General features: G+C 44.3%; 1 protein-coding gene across 1 annotated transcript in view; it reads right to left on the minus strand.

The window, feature by feature from the left end:
* Positions 1-18,727, minus strand: part of RBM20 (RNA binding motif protein 20) — a 92,917-nt gene that overhangs the window by 19,668 nt on the left and 54,522 nt on the right. Inside the window, exons 2-5 of the mRNA XM_052676683.1 lie at positions 6,332-7,442; positions 4,589-4,650; positions 4,342-4,433; positions 3,925-4,016 (exon numbers count right to left, since the gene is read on the minus strand). Coding sequence (XP_052532643.1) covers positions 3,925-4,016; positions 4,342-4,433; positions 4,589-4,650; positions 6,332-7,442 — 1,357 coding nt within the window. The remainder of the gene's footprint in view (positions 1-3,924; positions 4,017-4,341; positions 4,434-4,588; positions 4,651-6,331; positions 7,443-18,727) is intronic.

Below are 18,727 nucleotides of genomic sequence, written 5' to 3' on the forward strand. Positions count from 1 at the left end.
AAGAGAGTAAGGGACTTCAGGGCCCTGGCACGTTCCAACAGAGGGCTGGGCACTCAGCACCAGAGGGAGGTTGGAGACCCCTCAGTGCTCAGAGGTGTTTCTGCAATGGGGAGGTGCCAATAAGCTCACTGCAGGCACGGTATCTGTCTGGTACACCAGCCAGCTCCAAGGCTCTTCTGCCAAGTCACGCAGCCTTCACTCTGTCCTTCTGCATTTGCCTGTCCCACTGATGGCCTTGCGCCTTCCCCACACATGAGGGCACCACATATTAGTGAGTAAAACACCCTTAACAAATACTTTGCCAGCAATGCATACACTCATGAATAAAGAAGAGTATTTTCAAGCAGATGTTCACTGCAGTCCCTGCAGGATTTATGGATGTTAAAAATAGTCTAAATAACTATAGAGGTGTTCAGGATAGCAGGGATTGAATCTAAACCCTCTTCATGCTCTCATGGAACAGATTGAGCCAGAGGTACAAAAAACAGCATTCATTCTGCAAGAGGACACCCCAGCTGTACCTGAGGTTGAAATACCTGCTGCTTTCCTCACTCTTTGCAACACCACGTAGTCAGAGACACATTTCTCTTGAGAGCATGCTGACCACAGGGGCATGCAGAGAGGCAGAGGTCCCAAACTGGACTGGCACAGGCACATGCTGTTGGTGCAGCAGTCACTTCCCAAAGGTGGAAGCCTATTCTGGGGTCTGGGGCAGTTCCCAAAGAGCTGCCCATCTCCCTGATGTGGAAAGCAGTCTCTGCCCTCCTCATGCAAACAGACATCAGAGTATGCTGAGAGAGAAATATAATTTACCTCAGCTAATGACATGCAAACCTTGCTCACACAGGATTAAGTCTTCCCAGAATACTTCCCTGTTTATGACTTCCGCTGTTAGGGTTTTATTGAAGAAGTAACTCTACCTTCACTTAAAATTGTGCCATTCAAGGAAAGATGCAAATCATGTAATCTCATGGGATCAAATTCACCAGAGCCATCACAAATGTTTGGCTTGTCAGCAAGTTCACAAGTTACAGAGCTAATGTTATCTTATTTGCACCTTCATCCCATTACCTTCCCTCCAGACTTTATCCCGTAACTGCTGGTGTGTTTTTGCTACAGTACGAGCCTGCCTCCCACAGCAGTCTGCTATTCAGTTCACAGAGACTGCCCAGGTGCATAAAGCAAATCAAACAAGTGTCACAGTCCAAAAGGAAAGTGTTTTCTCTATCACAAAAATAACAAAAACCTCACCCTGGAGAAAGATGGGAGCGACTCAGCTCCACCTGAATAGAAAAGCAGTGATGGCTGAGTGCATCTGGCAAGGCAGCATGTAGCACACAACAGGAGAACACAACATGCAGCTGGCAGGGAAAAAGGAAACCTTCCTGACAGCACAAGAACACCTCATGTCACCTGGCACCTTCTGTTTGTTTTGTCAGACCTGTTAAGGGATGGTGTGTTAAGCACATATAGGACTAGAAAGGCAGCTGTTCCCTCCCTAGGCTCCAGGGCCCAGGCTCAGACATGAACTCAGCAGTACATTAAATCAGATGACTCTAAGACGTTACCACCTCCCCAAAATTGGCAATGGCTTGAATTGAAATGTCACGTCATAAATCTGCTATAATTCACGACTAAAAAGTGGTCAGACACTCATCAGATCAGATGAGCTGTACCAGACAATATCCTCGTCAGCTGATTGAAGTTAAATTGGATTCATTCACTAAATGCAAAACACAGCCAGAAAAGGAATATACAACTTCTATATCCACATTCAGGAGCCACGGTGTGTCCAGAGCAGAATGTGATTTTCAGTAAGACTTCACGTTAACTTTCTTTAATGTCTACAGGGATCTACCAGCGCAGTTGGACAACTGTTAGAAAAATAGTTTGTTCAAAAAATAAATGGTTGAATAAATTATTTGCTGCATAACAGTGAAGGGCATCTCATGCAGTTTGCCATATGCTTTCATCAACCTAACTAAGATATTTTTAATTGCATCTTTTTCTCCTCCCCATTTTTTTGGGATCTCTTACTTTTCAAATCCTTTATCCATTTCTTGAGCTTTTCATAACTCTTTCCTAAAGATACTAAGAAACCAGCAGTCCCATTCCTTCACTGCCAGTGGCTTTCCATGTCTGAGGGAAGGCTTGCAGTGCTCTATTTGCCTTTAGAAGAAGGAATGAGTTATTTGCAGACAGAGAGCATGTATCAAGCTCTCTGAGAAATCTGAACACTTTGTTTATGATTACATGCAGGGTCAAGTATAATCTCCCACTGCTCAGTTAAATGGCAGCAGCTTAGCTGAAAGTGAATACTGCTGTGCAAAGGTGTAATAAATTATAAACCACCTGGGTTGTGGGGGGGAATGACAGCTGGTAAACTCTAATTTAACACCTCTAATATAGCTCCCTGACCACCTCCTGAGCTTCTGAAGAAAAAGGGGATTTGTAGTGTCCAGGAAAGCCAAAGTTATTGGTTCTTTTATCTCTCTTAGCACCGCAGGTCATTCAGAAGGACTTCTGCAGGCAGCTTAGATGTCAAATAGTGACAGATTCTGAGGAGAAACGATACTGGTATTAGCAGTAATTTCATTTGTTGTGAGGTTGACAGACATGATGAAAAGGAACATTCCTCCACAGCCGCCGCGACTCCAACCTTTGACCTTGGAGGCAGCCATTGCAAGCAGCTCTGCTCTTTGCTGCCCTGCACACGTGGTGTCTGTGACAGGCAGAAGCCAAAATCCCTTCCAACAACCCCTGCCATAGCAAAACCCCACAGCACAAAACTGATTGGATTACACAAATCTGGGTGATGTTTTTGTAAGCAATGCCGGTGTGAACTGGAGCGGCACAGGGACGCAGCTCAGCCTGTCCTTCTGGAGTGCCTGAGCCGCCATCAGGATGTGGACATAAAAGCTAACAAGGTGAAAACTTGAACCCCCGGATTACTGCTGCTATTCTATGAACAACCTAGCATTACTCCTCAATGCTTCCAACTCTAATAATAGCTTGCATATGATTTGCAGTTTCTTGCTTTTTTCCCCTTCTTTTAAAACCCTTTGTTTCCCCAGTTTAAAAGCCATATTTAATGTAAGATTTTTTTATGCGTGACATTTTTTGCTGAGTGGGATGGTAATTCAAGTGCACACTAGAGGAACACAACTGGAACCTGTCCTGAGTACTGGGAGGATAATAAACTGAAACCACAGAAGGTTTATGTATACTGAAGCAAACTTGTTGAAAGGTTACCAGTGGCAGCAGGCGATATAAATAGTACACGAAAATAAACTAAGAAAAAGCTAGTCCAGTATAATTAATCAAACTGGGACGCCCAAGCAAATAAGCATTAGAGGAGCTGCAGCCACTGTCTTTCCACCACTGCTACCTGGGAGGAGGCCCCCAGCAGAGAGTGATTGCTACAGATAAATAACTGAAGAGATGCAGGCCTCTCACTGGGATCAATACTTAGAGTAAGTAGAACTTAATCCAGTTTTTCAGCTGATTTTCCTGCTTCAATAAGGCTCAGAACGTGGGGGGGAAAGCCAAGCAATACAAGAATACAAGCCACAGAATATGGGGGAGATACACACAGAACAACCTGCCAGCCTCTTCAAATCCCTCTAACAAGCAAACAATTTCAGCACAGAAAACAAAACAAAAACAAAAAACAAAACAAAACAAAAAAAAACAAACAAGAACAAACAAACAAACAAAAAACCACCAAAAGAACTACATCTATATTTGTTTTGATCAAAATCAAAAGCATAAAGGAGCTGCAGGTAAATTTAAATGATGGACTACGCGTTCCCATTATTGCCTAAAAGGAAGTCTTAAAATGACAGATTTTTAATTCCAGTAAGTAGAAGAGGTTTCTGCAAGAATCTCTGCGAGGAAACCAATTTCTTAAATACTCACTCTTACCCCTGATGGAAGAGAAGGAAATGTAGCACCTGGCTGGCCAAAGGATCTTGCTGACGTAGTGATAAAAGACGAGCCGACATTTGGTGGATAATCTAAATAATGGACCACACAATTTTGTGAAAATCTTGATTCATATTATTAACGTGACTCAGTAAGCAATGCCCCATTTATGTAACAATTAATTTCATCATTTCAACACCATTGCTTCATTGTACTGTGGAAACAACTACTTGTTGGAAAGAAAAATAAATTCCCACTTTGAAAGGCAGGTTGCCTTTTAAGTCTTACTGCATACGATGCACTATTTTCCCTGGAAATCTGTATCATATGTCATTTGAAATGCCCAGTTCTGCCCAAAGACTGAAATCTCCTTTCATTAAAAATAGTTTTTTAATTATTGTACATGCAACCATTCACCTTCAATACTAGATGGATTGAAAACTGCTGCATTATTTGGTGATAAATGCAATGTTCCATCTGCTGAACTTAACACACACCGGATACCAGTGCTGGAAAAGAAAGAAACAACTTTAGGAGCATGCATGGCATGTCGCAAATATCAAAGTCTAATTATTAGATTGTCAATTCCTGGTATAAAGCCACTGAAGTAAGGGATGCTTTATTAGAAATTCAATTGGAAAAGCATCTCTGAAATAATACTTACTTATCTGAAAAAGCCATACATTTTTGGATGTGAAGAGTTCCCTTTACGTGCTGATCCCAGTCCTACGTTGAAACAAAGAGACGATGAGCACAGGAAAAATCCTAAGACAAATTTCTGAAAGACTGTTTCTCTGTTCAGTTTACCTTATTCTGAAGCTAATACTTCATGCTGAAGATCTGACTGTATGATACTGGAGCCAAGCATACTTTTCTCCAAAGCATTTACTGATTTGTTATTTGTGGACTCAGTTACCAGTTACATAACACAGAGATGGCTTCTCTGTATTAGCTTTTAAATTCTACACGTTCATTTCTATTAAATCAGGTAATTTTTTTTGGAAAAGCTCATGCTGAAAGGCTCTGAGCATCCTCAGCTCCTGCAATGTCCATAACAAGGGTGCTCATCACACATGGCAGCAAAGACAGTGATCATTCACTTCAGTAGATAAACACATTTGTAAGAGAAGTGCATTCAGCTTTTTACATTTCTATGGGCCAAATAGGACAGTATATTAAATACTAATAAACAGACCAACTGAAGCTCACTGTAATTACAATTACACCATTCTTATAAAATGTTTAATGAAAAACACACATGCCCAGCATGCCCGAGGTGGGGGTGAGTTCAGACCACTCCTGTAGTTGCAGCAGCCATAGAAAAGCCTCTAGCAAGCAGCTGCTCAAAGAATAAAAGGGAAACATGAAAGAGCAAATACATTCAAATCTCCCAAAGCCACAGGGCATGTATGTATCAGGTATTATTTCAGTTGCTGGCTACCTTCCTTTGTACACTCATGCTGTTGCAATATTTTTGTCAGGCCACCACTGGCATGAAAACACATGCCTTTGCAGTGAGGTGCTGGTCCTGCAATGTGATGGAAAAGGCCACAAGGACCAGTGGGACAGAGCTCACCTAGGGGGCAGAACAACCCCAGGCAAGGCCTGTGGATGGCAGTGGCTTTCTCCAGAGCTGACTTATATACCATGATCTTGCAACACAGGATCTCTGTACAACAGGCAAGTTTCTGCTCAAGGCTGATTTTGAATTTCAGGGTCTTTTGACAGTATGAATGTGGTCAAGAAAAGCTGTTAGGGCCCACAACAGATAAGATCTGGGAGCCTGGTCTGCACCCCTTATGCTGGGTAGCATCTTTCTTCCAGGCCAAAGCCACCAGGACAGTGAGTTCTAATTCTTTTTTTTGAGTTACTGGAAGATGGAGGACATCCCAACAAAGAAATTATCAAAGTCATTCTATGGAAAAGTGCTATTTTGTTGAAGTGACTTTCCACAAAGCTTCTATCAGGAAGGCTTTCGGATCAGAAACAGAGACAGCCAAATGAAACTGCAGATGTGCAATTACAATACTGGCTGGAGGAGGGCGGATCAGGTTTGAGCTCCTCCTCCCCCTGATTCACCCCCATCAGAGAAGGGAATGACGCGTGCCTGGGTCTGGCATTTCTCACACCAGGACCACAGCCTCCCAGCGGCAGATTGCTGCGCACACACACGGCTCTCCACATTTTCACAGCGCAATGCGGAACAAAAACAGATCTTGAAACCCCAGCAGTTTCCACAGAAGAGATTTACAGTGCTACAAGCCCTACGAAACTGTGTTTCTCTCTGTGATAGAGGCTGACCTGGCTGACAGACTATGCTAGGACAGGCAGACAGATAAATCAACTGACAGACAGGGAAACCCCTTTGAACACCACAGATGCGCCTGGGCGCATTGAAATCACTCACCTTCAGATCAAAGATCTTCTTGTCACAGAGGGAGCAGACATGGGGGAAGTGGAGGGGAGCCACACCATGAAGGTCGTTCAGCTCGTGGGGCTGCAGTGACCTCATGGGCAGGTCGGGCGCGCCGGCGCTCAGCTCCTCATTCTGCCTCAGCCGGGGGCTGCCGAAGCTCTGCTTGCTATTGTTGAGCCTGCCGAATGCCGGGGCAGCGGCCGTGCTAAACTTTGTGTCAGGTGTCGGTTCTTCGGGGTTGTACAGCTCGTTTCTTATTTCATACGGCTGCTGGCTTGCTGATGGCCACATGCTGTCACTGGGCAGGAGGTCAGACTTGTTTTGGCTGGAGAAATTGGGGATATTTTCCCACTGGTTGCTTGTACCTGTGCCATGTAAGATGGGGCTGGGATCTCCTTTTGGATGAGCACCGGTGTGTGGGTCGCCGGGGAAGGCAGGCGCTGCCCCATAGGCATCTTTCTGGAACCCTGCTGGAGAGTCGTGCTTCAGCGGGCCGGCGGGGCCAAAGGGCCCCTCGTAGCGAGCCCCAACTGCCGAAGGGAAGCCGGACTGATCCCCTTCCGAGGCGTAGCCCTGTGGGGCGCTGACATTTTGCTTGCTGTACTCATAAAAGCCCCCAGCGGCGGCAGCGGCGGAGGGGCCCACCTTGTTGAGTCCAACGACCACGGGCTGCTGGCTGGAGGTGGGAGCCATGACGCCTCCAAAGGGACTCATGACGATGGCGTTGGGGGCCTGGGCCTGCATGGGCCCCAGGCTGCCCCCTGCGCTCTGTGCGGGAAAGGCGAGGCCGCCAGAGGAGAACCTGGTGCTAGCAATGGCAGGCCCTGGCGGAGGGCCACCTGCAGAGTGTCCCGGAGAAGCACCCATCACAGAGGGGTGCCTCAGCTGGTTGAAGAGCGGCTGGGACATGGCCACTTTGGAGAGCACCTGGTTGAGGACTGTGGCGGCAGCCGGGTTGTTGGTGACGGCGGTCTGAGCCAACTTCAGCCTGTGCAGTGTGAGCTGGGCCTGGAGCTGGGCCAGCTGCAGGCTGGCCGGAGAGGGGAGCAGGGGGCTCGGGGCACTGACGGAGAACGGGCTCTTCTCCAGGAGCTTGGCAGCGCTGCAAAGGATCGGGATCGGGTTAGCTGAATTCACTCAAAATCTGGCTGCGCTCACCTACTGCTACAGCCCAGCACGAGACAAGCCATCAATGTGATAATTTACTCGTCTAAACACAGAGGGAACAAGGTGGTGGTCAGCAACGCAGTCATAATCCAACACCTTCGCTTAAAACTCTGCTGCTATACCATTTTCAATCAAAAAGTTATGAGGGAGACAAGCGCATCAAAGGCCTCTCTTGAAAATTCTCATTTCATCCCTCACAGATCCCCTGGATCAGGCCTTCAGCCTTCAAGTTCCCATATAATTCATACTCATACAGCAGACCAGGAGAAGAGGCAACATAAGAGCAAATCTTTGTTTTTCCATTGTTCTATGCAACCTTTGCCCTTCCTGCTCTGGCACACGCTGTGCTGTTACGTTACGCTTGGTGGGACCAGCAGCACCTTTTCTTACAGAGCAGGAGGGAGTGAAGAAAGGGACATCAGATGGAATTGTAAAACCAACCTGGTAAGAACTTCACAACTGGAACGTAAAGCAAAATTTCTGCAGCGTAAGCTGCTGAAAATCGGGGTCTTTATACTATCTAGAAATTACAGGTGCATTGAGTGTTCTCCATTAAGTCTAACATGTGGGGTAAATACACAGAAACTAATTGCCTGCTTGAATTCCAAAACTAAGAATATAGGAGATGACACATCCAGGTGTATGGTGGGTCCTGGCATTGGAAAGCACCTTTGGGAGATCTCCTCTGCTCACACCACAACTGCCGCTCTCATCATATGAAACACTGCAAACATTAAATGGGGGGAAAAAAATCCTAAATTTGTTAAGTCTAACAAATCTATATAAGCAAGTGAAATGTTATAAAGGAAAATATCAGGCAATGCTGTGCTCACCCTGCTTTTCCTGCCCCCTGCATCCTTCTACATCCAGCATCACCAATGGCAGAGCCAGCCTGGTGCGTGTGTACATACACCATCCCACGGCCGTGCTCTTTCTGCAAATCATGCTGGATACCAGCAGCCATTTTCATGCCCCCATCAGAAAAATGTTAGCCATCACTTCTTCCACCCACAGGAGCCTTTGCTCACAGAAGGTACAACAACTCAACACATTACAGACGGCTGCTGGCCCTGAAAATGAGAGCAGAGAGCACCGAGTAGAAGGGATGCAGTCCAAAACTCAATTAATTTACACTGTAAAACTGTATTTAGAGTTTTGATTTAGGCCTTTCAAAGCAGCAGGGGCTACACATCAACCGCCATGCAGCGCTCACTGTTAATAATCAGCCAATTTGCTGAACTGCATGGATGAAGTTGTAGCTAATGATAAATGTCTTGTCAGCATGCTACATTTGAAAACCACAAATTAGGAAAACATCTGCTTAAATCCAAAGTATGACTAAGAGAAAATGAATGGGTTTCGTGTTTAACATTTCACTTCCACCAGCAACTGCAAGGCACATCTGTCTCCAAAAATACAAAATGCCGTTTGGATAAGTGCATCGTTATGTAATGACGAGACTCGCCGTCAGCACAAGCTGACACCAGCATGCTTCTGCACTGAGGTGCCTTTTGTTTTCCTGCATGGCTTCCATCCCTACCTCTGAATCACAATTATAGTAAGGTTTCCTATAAACCTGACCACAGATGAAAGTCGGGGTGGAAGTATAGCCAAAACAAGAGGGAGGCTGGGGGAATCCCAGCACGCAGGGTGCTGAGGGCCCCTCAAAGCTGCTCAGAAGCCCCATGGAGTGCAAGGGGCTTAGCAAGCAGATGATCCCACATCAGCACAGCATGCACACTGCTGTCACTGCCTGGGAATGCAGAGTGACCCCGTACTGTGCCACCAGCATCTGCACTGCACAGGACTCACCACGCTCACAGCTACTGTTTAATTTTATAGCTGCTTGTAAGTTCTGTACGTTAAGCAAGCTGCAAAACTGTTTTTAAAAGCTTTATAGAGCATGCAAATATGAACTGCCTGGTGGCCCTAAAATAAAAAGAGAAGTTGACAGACAGCATGTAATGCTTTCAGGCTCAGAAGCTGCAGAGGACTGCTGTTCCCAGCAACCTAATTGTGCTGTGCTGCAAGCCCGCGGGGCAGCCTGCACATCCCTGCTCTGTTGGCTGCCTGCTGGATGTGGGCATGGTCCCTCCCTGTGAATCCAATCCAATACTCCTGCAAGCCCCTGAGCTCCCCCAAACTTGCTGCACAGCTTGTACTTTGTCTGACCCCAGCATGCACACAGTCACTGCCAGAGTACCCTGGCTTACAAGCTTCTGCCCAACTCCGCAGGCTGGTGGTGGGCAGCTGGGGGCTGTCAGGAGCTACCTCACCTGGGAGAAAACTAACGTTGAAAGGAGAAGCTGCAGCCCCCCAGCCTCTCACAGAGGGACGGAATTAGCAAGAAGGGTCATTCCCATGCACTCCTAGTTTTGGGAATGGCCCTGGCTTCAGCTGTCTGGTTTGCATTTCCAGATTTCAGGGTACTTCAGTTGCACACTTTATCCTCCCACAGCAGAAACAGAATATTTTAGCATCTAATCAAGCCAAAGAAGGAAGGACATGCTTGTGGGGCAGTGGGAAAAGCAAACGTGCAGATTAGAGGTCAGGAAGACAGTTGTGTATAGAGCACCTCTTAGAGCAGCGCCCAAATTGAAGGATTTCTGTTACGTTACAAAATACAGGCCGTAAGAGGCGTGCAGGACTGCCACGCACAGCTTTTAAAATTTCTTCTCCTCTTTCTGTTATAGAATCATTGAATTTACACACTCAATAACACCACTTGGCAAATCATCCCACTGCAGTTTTACTAACTCACCGAAAACTGCAAACCCAATATGAAGATGGTGTTTGGCTTCGGCATTTCGTGGGGCCATTCGCCTCTCGTACGCACACAGCTCCCACCCTGGCTCATCCTCACATTACTGACATGCAGCCCCTGGATGCTCAGGGTGGGAGATGCTGCTATACAGCCTCACTCCTCACTAAGCCTGCAGTGGACAAAGTCAGCTCTATCCTCCTTGCAAAACGTTCCTCTTGGTGAGGTCAGCAATGTAAAAGGTTAACTGAAGCGGTTCCCTTTGTTAACCGAAAGCCCTGCACCAACTGAGTCCCTGCCCAGCTCTGGGAGCTGGGAGTTGAAGATGTGCATTATCTGCTGCAAAAGTCGTAATGAAATTGCAAACACTGGCAAGGCCGAATTGCTATCAATCAATTCTATCCATCTGCTACCCTCATAATCCTTATTATGCTTTTAGCATCCAAGAGCACTGAGCAGCACACAGGGTTGGAGGTAAAGCATCCAGACCTCTGGATTATTGGAGTATCTCGTCTGCAAGAGCAATGAAAGGCTGAGCCCAGAACACATCGATCACAACAGAGCATCCAGAGCATCATTCCCAAGTGACAAAATTCAGGCTGCTGGGCACCTCTGAGAACTAGGAAATAAATTATATTTAAAAAATCACCAAACAAAACTACTGAAGTTGTGATCTGAGAATTATGTTGTGATCTGTGTTCTCAGAAATTATTTCTATCCAGAAGTATTTGAAGTGCTGAATAGGGAATTAATTTGAAGTCTTCCAAAACAGATTAATTCACTGCTGTGAATCTTGCACAACTTCTAAGATATTGTATCCCTTGCCCCACAACCCTTCTGCCTTTATGTATAGCTATACTGAGTAGTCAAAATCTCCAAAAGAAATTTGTTATTATTTTCACTACAAAATGTTTTGTAATATGTACTTTTCCCAAGGCCTTCGTACTACTGTGCTTATTTCAGAAGTGAAATAGCCAAGGATCCGAAGACATCTAAGGAAGCCAGATGTACGACTGCTCTTTAATAACCCATACTACATTTCTGACCACCTGCAACAACATGTTGTTTTCCATCCATTTAAAGTGTTTCTGAATCAATTTTCCTAACAGAAAACTTACAATTTTTAATTCAGTACCCTTGAACACAGCAAAGAGAACTGTTTTCTGATTATCCGAGCACAAAAGCAACAACACACTGTTATGCAGAAGCATGAATATCCCTTCCCTGTAATGCATCATTTATTCAAGCAGCACAGGACTGCCTTCTTGAAACTCATCCAGAGCAATTGCTGCTGCACTAAAAGTGAAACAAAAAAACTGAAGATCAACAAATCACATTCTATGTAGATGAAGCTGAAAAGACATTATGGGTACAACCACCCTCAAATAAAAAAATGCACTCTTTGTCAGCACCACAGGGAGAGCCTGTGTTCGTACCCCAGGACAGAATTTGGCTGCTTGAATTCAACGGGACTGCAAAGCTGCATTTCACATGCTGGTAGAAGAAAACACCAAGCTCAGCCATCTCAAAAGCATACGTTAGTAATCAGAATAAATAATTACTATAACGATGTTTTACGTCGTGTTGTTTTGCTGATCTCATTAAGAATACGGGTTTTACATTTTTGCTTGTTGAACAAGAGCAGCACTTACAGCCCAATGAAGGCTGTTGCACTGGTTAAAAATGGCCACAACCCTTTTCCTGTGCTACAGATTGCAGCTGGCTATTAACAAATGACTGTTTTCTTTCTCTGCATCTCCACAAGAAATATTTCCTTTGGTTTGTAGTGAAATGACCTTCCTGGTCAGAAAAGATGAGGAAGTCTGCTGAGAAGAGGACAGCCCTCCGCTTTCATCGTTTGAGCTCTGTCACCATCTGCAGCAGAACTTATTTTTTGGCTGAGTTTTGGTTAGAACTGATCAAAAAAAGAAGAAAAAAGATCATATTTCAGAGCAAGTTCAGCTAATGATGAGGAGCACTAAAAGCCTTAAGCCACTTTAATATGTTTATAAGCTGCAAGTAAAACTGCTCTTATCCCAAGTAACGATGTTTAAAGCCCTCTATTATACTACTGAGGGACTGAGTAAAACTCCAGCCAAAGTATACATGTACTTTGCCAAGAGAGTTTTGCATATTTTTGGCAATAGAAAACTCTATTATCTGGACAAACACCCAACCCAACAGTTAGCTGGAAGATGAAACGTAAAATGTTTTCGCAGAGCTGCTATGCTCAAGGTTTATGAAGGTGATGGGAATTAAATGCCTGACTCCTACCAAGAGTCCTTTGTGCTCATTTGAAACTTGCACACAAAACAATATTTGCCTTTGTTTATATGCAGAAAAAACAGTTTTACTGGCAAAACAACAAGACCTGGGGGCAAACACAGCAGTTTCCTCTCAGATAATGACGGCGATCATGGACACAAAGCTGGAAGTGATGCTAGGAGGACGGCTGGACTAACCCTGAGGTGGCATCAAGCTGAACTCGGTGACTCCTGACGTACTCATTTAATTTGTTCTTAGGAACCTGCCTTGCTGGGATTTCTCCAACTTCCTTTTTCTGCACGTCTCACATATTGCATTTGTTTGCAATGCTCAAGTGCTTTCCTTCTCAGCAGCACAATCCAACCCCTTTCCTGAAGTTCTTGCTGCCCCCCTGCAAACCAGAGACATTGGTTGGGAAGAATCCCTCACACCATGCTGCTCTGACTTTCCATGGGAATGGCTGGCTCAGACCATTCCATTTTTGATCATCTAATGGATTTTTTGTCACCATTTCACGTTGCCCTCATCAATACTGCATCCAGGTTATGCCAGATCTGATTTGTCAGGATTACTCTGGATTCCTATGCACTTGTAAATCCTCATCTCTTGGCACTAGCTGTAGATCTAATGGGTGCCTTTTTTACCCAAGTCATCAATGAAAGTATCAAAAATTCTTCCCAAGAAGGGAATGATGATGCACCTTCCCATTTTTCCTCTGAACATTATTACTCTAAAGACATCTCCTCCACCTTGCAAATCTGCTTGTGTGCTGAAGAGACCACACTCTTTTCTGCTAAAAACAAATCTAAAACAACAACAATAATAAAAATACTGTTCTGTCTTATTTAGAGCTGTGAGAGTGAAAGGCTAGATCAATCCACAGTGAGATTTCTTATTATCGATTCCTGTGGTTCTGGCAGAGACATTTTGATTAAAACACACTTACATGTTTTGTTTTCTTTTCATTAACATTTGTTTTTATTGGCTTAGCCACTTCCAAATGCCCAAGCCAGTGCCATAGACAGCAATTCTCACTTGCACCATTAGAAGAATCAGGTATCCTTGAATTTTGTAGTGGTCTTTGCACTTCCCCTCCCTGTTACTGTGTACTGTTTTTCAGTATATTTTTTACAAAGGAAATACATTTCTTATTGGCATGGAAGCCCAGACTGTTTATTACGCTTCTTTCTGCTTTCCCTCCTGCAATGCATGTCTCCGTAAATATTTAATTATGCAAAGTTCAACTGTTTTCAAATAAAGGACGTAACCAGCAAATGCACCACATGAACCCAACGTTACAGGGAAGGATTTTCGGAAGCTGCTGAAGTTGCTGTTTAAATGTCCTGTTCCAGAACATTTAAGTGCTGCTTGGTTCTGATGACATGTCAAGGTCTCTAAGGATCAGCGCGCATACAGCAGCACTGCTTTGTATTTTAAACTCCTGTACACTGCCAGACAAATTCATGTAGCTGTACTGCATCCATCTATTCGCAAATACTTCCCAAGGAAACAGTTCTTTGTTTACTGAACTTAAAGGAACATATTAAAAAATTTTAATATTTTAAATGTGCACTAAAAATTACCAGAAATATCCTCAGCACCAGATCAGAGCTCCAAATCACCCAATAGAGCAAGGTCCTCGGGCCAGACAGATGCTCTCAGCTGTGCTTCCATAAGGAGGGGTTCTAAGGGTCCCCATAACATTGCTGCGCCAGCACTTGTGCCATGCCCAAGGGAAGAGATGAGCAGAGCCTGGGGCTTGCTAGAGACCAAGGGTCAGAGAGTGAAAAAAAAAAAAAAAAAGCCACAAGAAAAAAGGTGGCAATGTAAAGCCATGGGGATAGCAGGGAGGATGGGACAGGCATTATGGCAAAGGCAGAGCCTGGTATCTGTGTGAGCAGCCCCAGCAGAAGCGCCTGAGCTAGGGGCAACAGCTCTGCTGCAGCTCAGTGCTCCTAGCCAGCCCTGCAAACAGCAGAAATGACGTGAAAAACTCATCATAATCAAAGGGAAAAAAGGAAAATGCAACCTAAAAACAAAATAAGCTAATATAATTAAAGTCAGAAACCCTTCAATGGTTTTTTTTACACAAGGACAAATGCCAAACTGGAAGATAGTTCTTGACATATAGTAGTTCCTAGAAAAGATATTACAGTAGTATCTCGCCACATTTTCTGCCAATGTGTTTTCCACATGGCATTGTTTACCACTACAGAAATGACGATTCTGAGCATCTCGCTATCTTGCAGTGCTTGGAAGCACAGCAGTTTCCATTTGTATGTTGAAAGTAGAAAGCGTACCGTGGTAGACAGATAATGCCTCATCTGAGTAAAGCCTATCTATTTCACAGTAATAGAAGACAATATAAAAGCCCTTTTACAGAAGTAATACCTTCGGTTTGTAGACAGGAAAATGACATACAGCTGCAAAACGCTGAAGTTCTAAGAACGACTTTTTATTTCTACGTAGTTTCATTTGTGCTCGGGGAAAGGGACTGTCATTTGTGGGGAAAAACAGAATGTTATAAATTACCTGTTTTATCCATTCATCTCGCAATATTACTCCAATGACATATTTCAGAAGTTCAACGAAATACTGTGTTAGTAAATTATTCCTCGAGGAGAGCACTGGTGGGCGCTCCCAATGCTAGCAGTGCAGGCGGCAGAAGCCACGCGCACATCTGAGCTCCTCTCCTCGCACCCTGGGCCAGCTGAGAAGCACTGCCTGTGACTGGAAGTCATCAGGAACATAATTAACTAAGTCATCATTTTGTAATTAATCGATATCACCGCCTCCTCTGAGAGCTGTTACATGGCATGTGTCACTGGGCACGTCGGAAAGGAGCGCGCGGGTCAGGCGACGCAGACCTCACCCAGCTGGGACCGAGCAGGCTGCAAAGCCTTGCCGATCTCCGTGCAGCAAGAGCACTGTTCCCACATCTCTTTTCAGTTATATTTAATTTAAACACAAAACACCGAAGAAAAATGTTCTTTTTTTTTTCTTGAGGCCTTTGAAACCAGACTTTAATACTAGGCCATAATATTCATACAGTTACACGCAAGGAATATGCAGCACATTTTGGCCTAGGAGCTTTCACTATCAGTTTTACTATGGACATCACTCGCTTTTTCTTCAACACATCCACATTTCTGTGCTAGAGAAATTTCAACAAGAACCTTGAAAGACATGTGGAAGGTTTTATTTATTTGCCTTATATTAAAACACAACAGTTGGTATGAACCTGACCTGAGCGCGTCCCTCCTGGCAGGATGCAGCCCGTGCCAGAGCTGCTGGAGCCCTTTGGCTTTGAAAAGTTAAATTTATTGTCTTGAATAATAAACTGACACTCAATCACAGCCCTCTGCAACAGAACATAAAACAGGCCAGAGCCCAAACCTTGAGAGAGGACCAAAAGAGCTTCCCGCAAAGGAAACAAAATTGGGATTCATGTTAAGTAATGTCACTTGCTTTATTCTCCCTTTTTGCCTGCCTTCAGCATTAATTAGCAGTAACTGACATTTAACGTGCCCAGAGCGCTACATGGTAAAATTGATTAGTACACTAAGAAGGAAAATAAGAATCATTTTTTGATGAAAACTATCAGGTTTCAGAGCAGCACATGCAGCAGCTGTGAAGACAGAAAAAGTGTGAAGATATTAACTCGTCCTCTCCATTCAGCTGGCTATTTGTCCAGCCCTGCTGACCAAAGTGTCGGTGCAGATGGGCAGCCACTGCTCTCTTGCTCAGCAGGGCATTATTTCCATACATTTTGCTTGCTCTTTTTTTTTTTTTTTTTTTTACCATAATGCACATGCCTTGCTCAGAGCTGTGATCTGTACATGTAGGACTAAGGTAAATTGGGTTTTAATTCATCCTGCTGCCTTGCATAGTCTACATTACAGCGTGTGCTACCCACTATCTTTTAATCTCATAACCCTCAGACTCAGGTTCAGTTTTGTTTCCGGGTGAAGATGTCCACGAAAGCTGTGATCGCTGCTGGCTTAAAAACAAAACACACCAAAGAAGTGCTGATTTTCATTAAAATTTCCTTACTTATGTCCCATGTTTTATTTCAGAAAATAAAAATCTGTCTTAGCGTACTAATCAATTATTAATATTTCTCATTAAACATATCTATAAAGCCATTAAAATATATAAAACCATTAATAATACCATTAATAACACGGTTCCGATTCTTTCCTTCTTTCCGCTCTAAGGAACTTTATTCACAGGCTAATGAACACATTTCCAAACTCAACCCTTGAAATATTTTGGTATTTTGACCTCTTTTAACTTTCAGAAATAACTCCCTGCCTATTGGTTGTAAATAACATCATTATAATTCTGCTCCTGGTCTCCTCGCAGAGATTTTGAAGCTTATTACAGGGTGGTTAACCATGGAAAATCGATAGGATACAATTAGGTATGGAATGCCTCTTAAAGTGTCAGAGCCCCGGTATTAGAAAAAGCAAAGCCATGTAAGAAGCTACTGTAGAAAACAGATCGGATCATTGAGTTGAAATCCAAGTTAGCTGTCACGACCAGGGCAGCAGCCGCACGCCTGTTTCACTTTGCTACGGAAACTGCCGTGCCTTAAAATCAAATTTTTAAGATGATCAAGAGCTCTCACTCATAGCACGCGTCGCTGCTGGAGCCAGGAGCGTTTTGGGGTGCCGCACAGTCTTACCTTTCTGCAACATGTAGGGCTGCGGGCAGCCGCGAGCGGGTGAGCAGGAAGCGGGGCCGGGCGCCGATGTCTGCGTTACGCACATGCCTCCCCGTAACATCCCATTGACATTCTACCTGCTGTCTGCACGCCGGCTATTTACGAGCTTCCTTCCACAAAGTCACAACTTTAGGAACGAGGAGAGAAAAAAAAAAAAAAACGAAAAAAAAAAAAAAAAAAGGCAAGGCAACCCAGCCCAAATGAAGGAGTGGAAGGCGGTCACGTGGCCGCCGGGAGCCATTCTTGTTGCATTACACGCAGCAAGTGTGGATGGCGAACAATATCAGTTGATGTTTATGCCATATGGTCCCAGTCTCTTCACATATCAGCACCAAAATCCCACTTTTGCACAGTGTAATTCCATGGGATCCTATGGGGGACAGGGTCACAGCCTAATTAGGCGAGCTGTGGAAAACATGAGCCACGCTAACGAAGACTGAAAGACAGGGAGGGATGGACTGACACAGAACGAGCCCTTGCTCTGGAAGGCAACGAGCATTACCCAGATAAAATTATAACAATTTCACTCAATACTTCATGTTTTAACCACTAAGTGGCTGGAGGCTTCCTGCCACCCAAGGGTGGCTGGAGAAAGACAGCGGCAGTGTTTGTGATAATGTTCTTGCTACACCAGTATCACAGAGACAATCAACACAAATTCAGGAAAGGAAATCCATTGCCCAGCGTTAATCCAGTGCCTCAGACACACACGAATGCGGAGCCGTGCCTGTGCTCTGCAGTGACTGAAGCAAAGCAATGGCAGTGCTGAACCCGCACAACTCATGCTTCTCAAGCTTTTTAAGACCGAGTCTTGCACCTCCCTAACATAAAGTATGCTATGTTTATATGTTTATATCTGGACGTCAAAATTATTGATCCTTCCCATATTTCATATTAATTTCATATTATTCAAGGACTAGTTTAAAAAAAAAAAAAAAGCAAAAAATTTGACAGGAAAAATGCTATTGTTCTGCCTTTACTTATAACATTCCATAGCACCCTTCAATCAAGAAACAAACTAGCTGTTCTCCCTTGCCTGGAGACCAAATCAAGTCATATATTCTGGTTTTTGCCTGGGGTACATGGCCCCATTAGCCAGCCAGAGCTCTCTTCACAGCAACTAATCTCGTGGGACACGGCAGCAGCTCATTAACCCTGCATGTTGCAATTAATAGCATTAGTCTTGGGAACATTTCACAGTAGCAGGGCACTTTGTACGTGACACGATCCTTCTATGGAAGATGTCATTTCCAAAATTACTTTGCACTAAAGCAAACAGCAAACTGAATGGGCTTGTGAATGCACACATCTTACCTTTAAAAAAAACGTAATTCTGCAACAATTCACACACACACAAAAAGGAGCCCAAAGGGAGCTCTGCCCAGTTTTTCTGACCTCCTTTCTTGCCCTCTTCCTTTATTTCTTCAAGTGCTGTGTCAGAGTGCTCTTCCCACGTCTCCAAATGACA

The sequence above is a fragment of the Tympanuchus pallidicinctus genome, unplaced genomic scaffold, assembly GCF_026119805.1.
Source record: "Tympanuchus pallidicinctus isolate F22 unplaced genomic scaffold, pur_lepc_1.0 scaffold16, whole genome shotgun sequence".
Classification (NCBI taxonomy): Eukaryota; Metazoa; Chordata; class Aves; order Galliformes; family Phasianidae; genus Tympanuchus; species Tympanuchus pallidicinctus.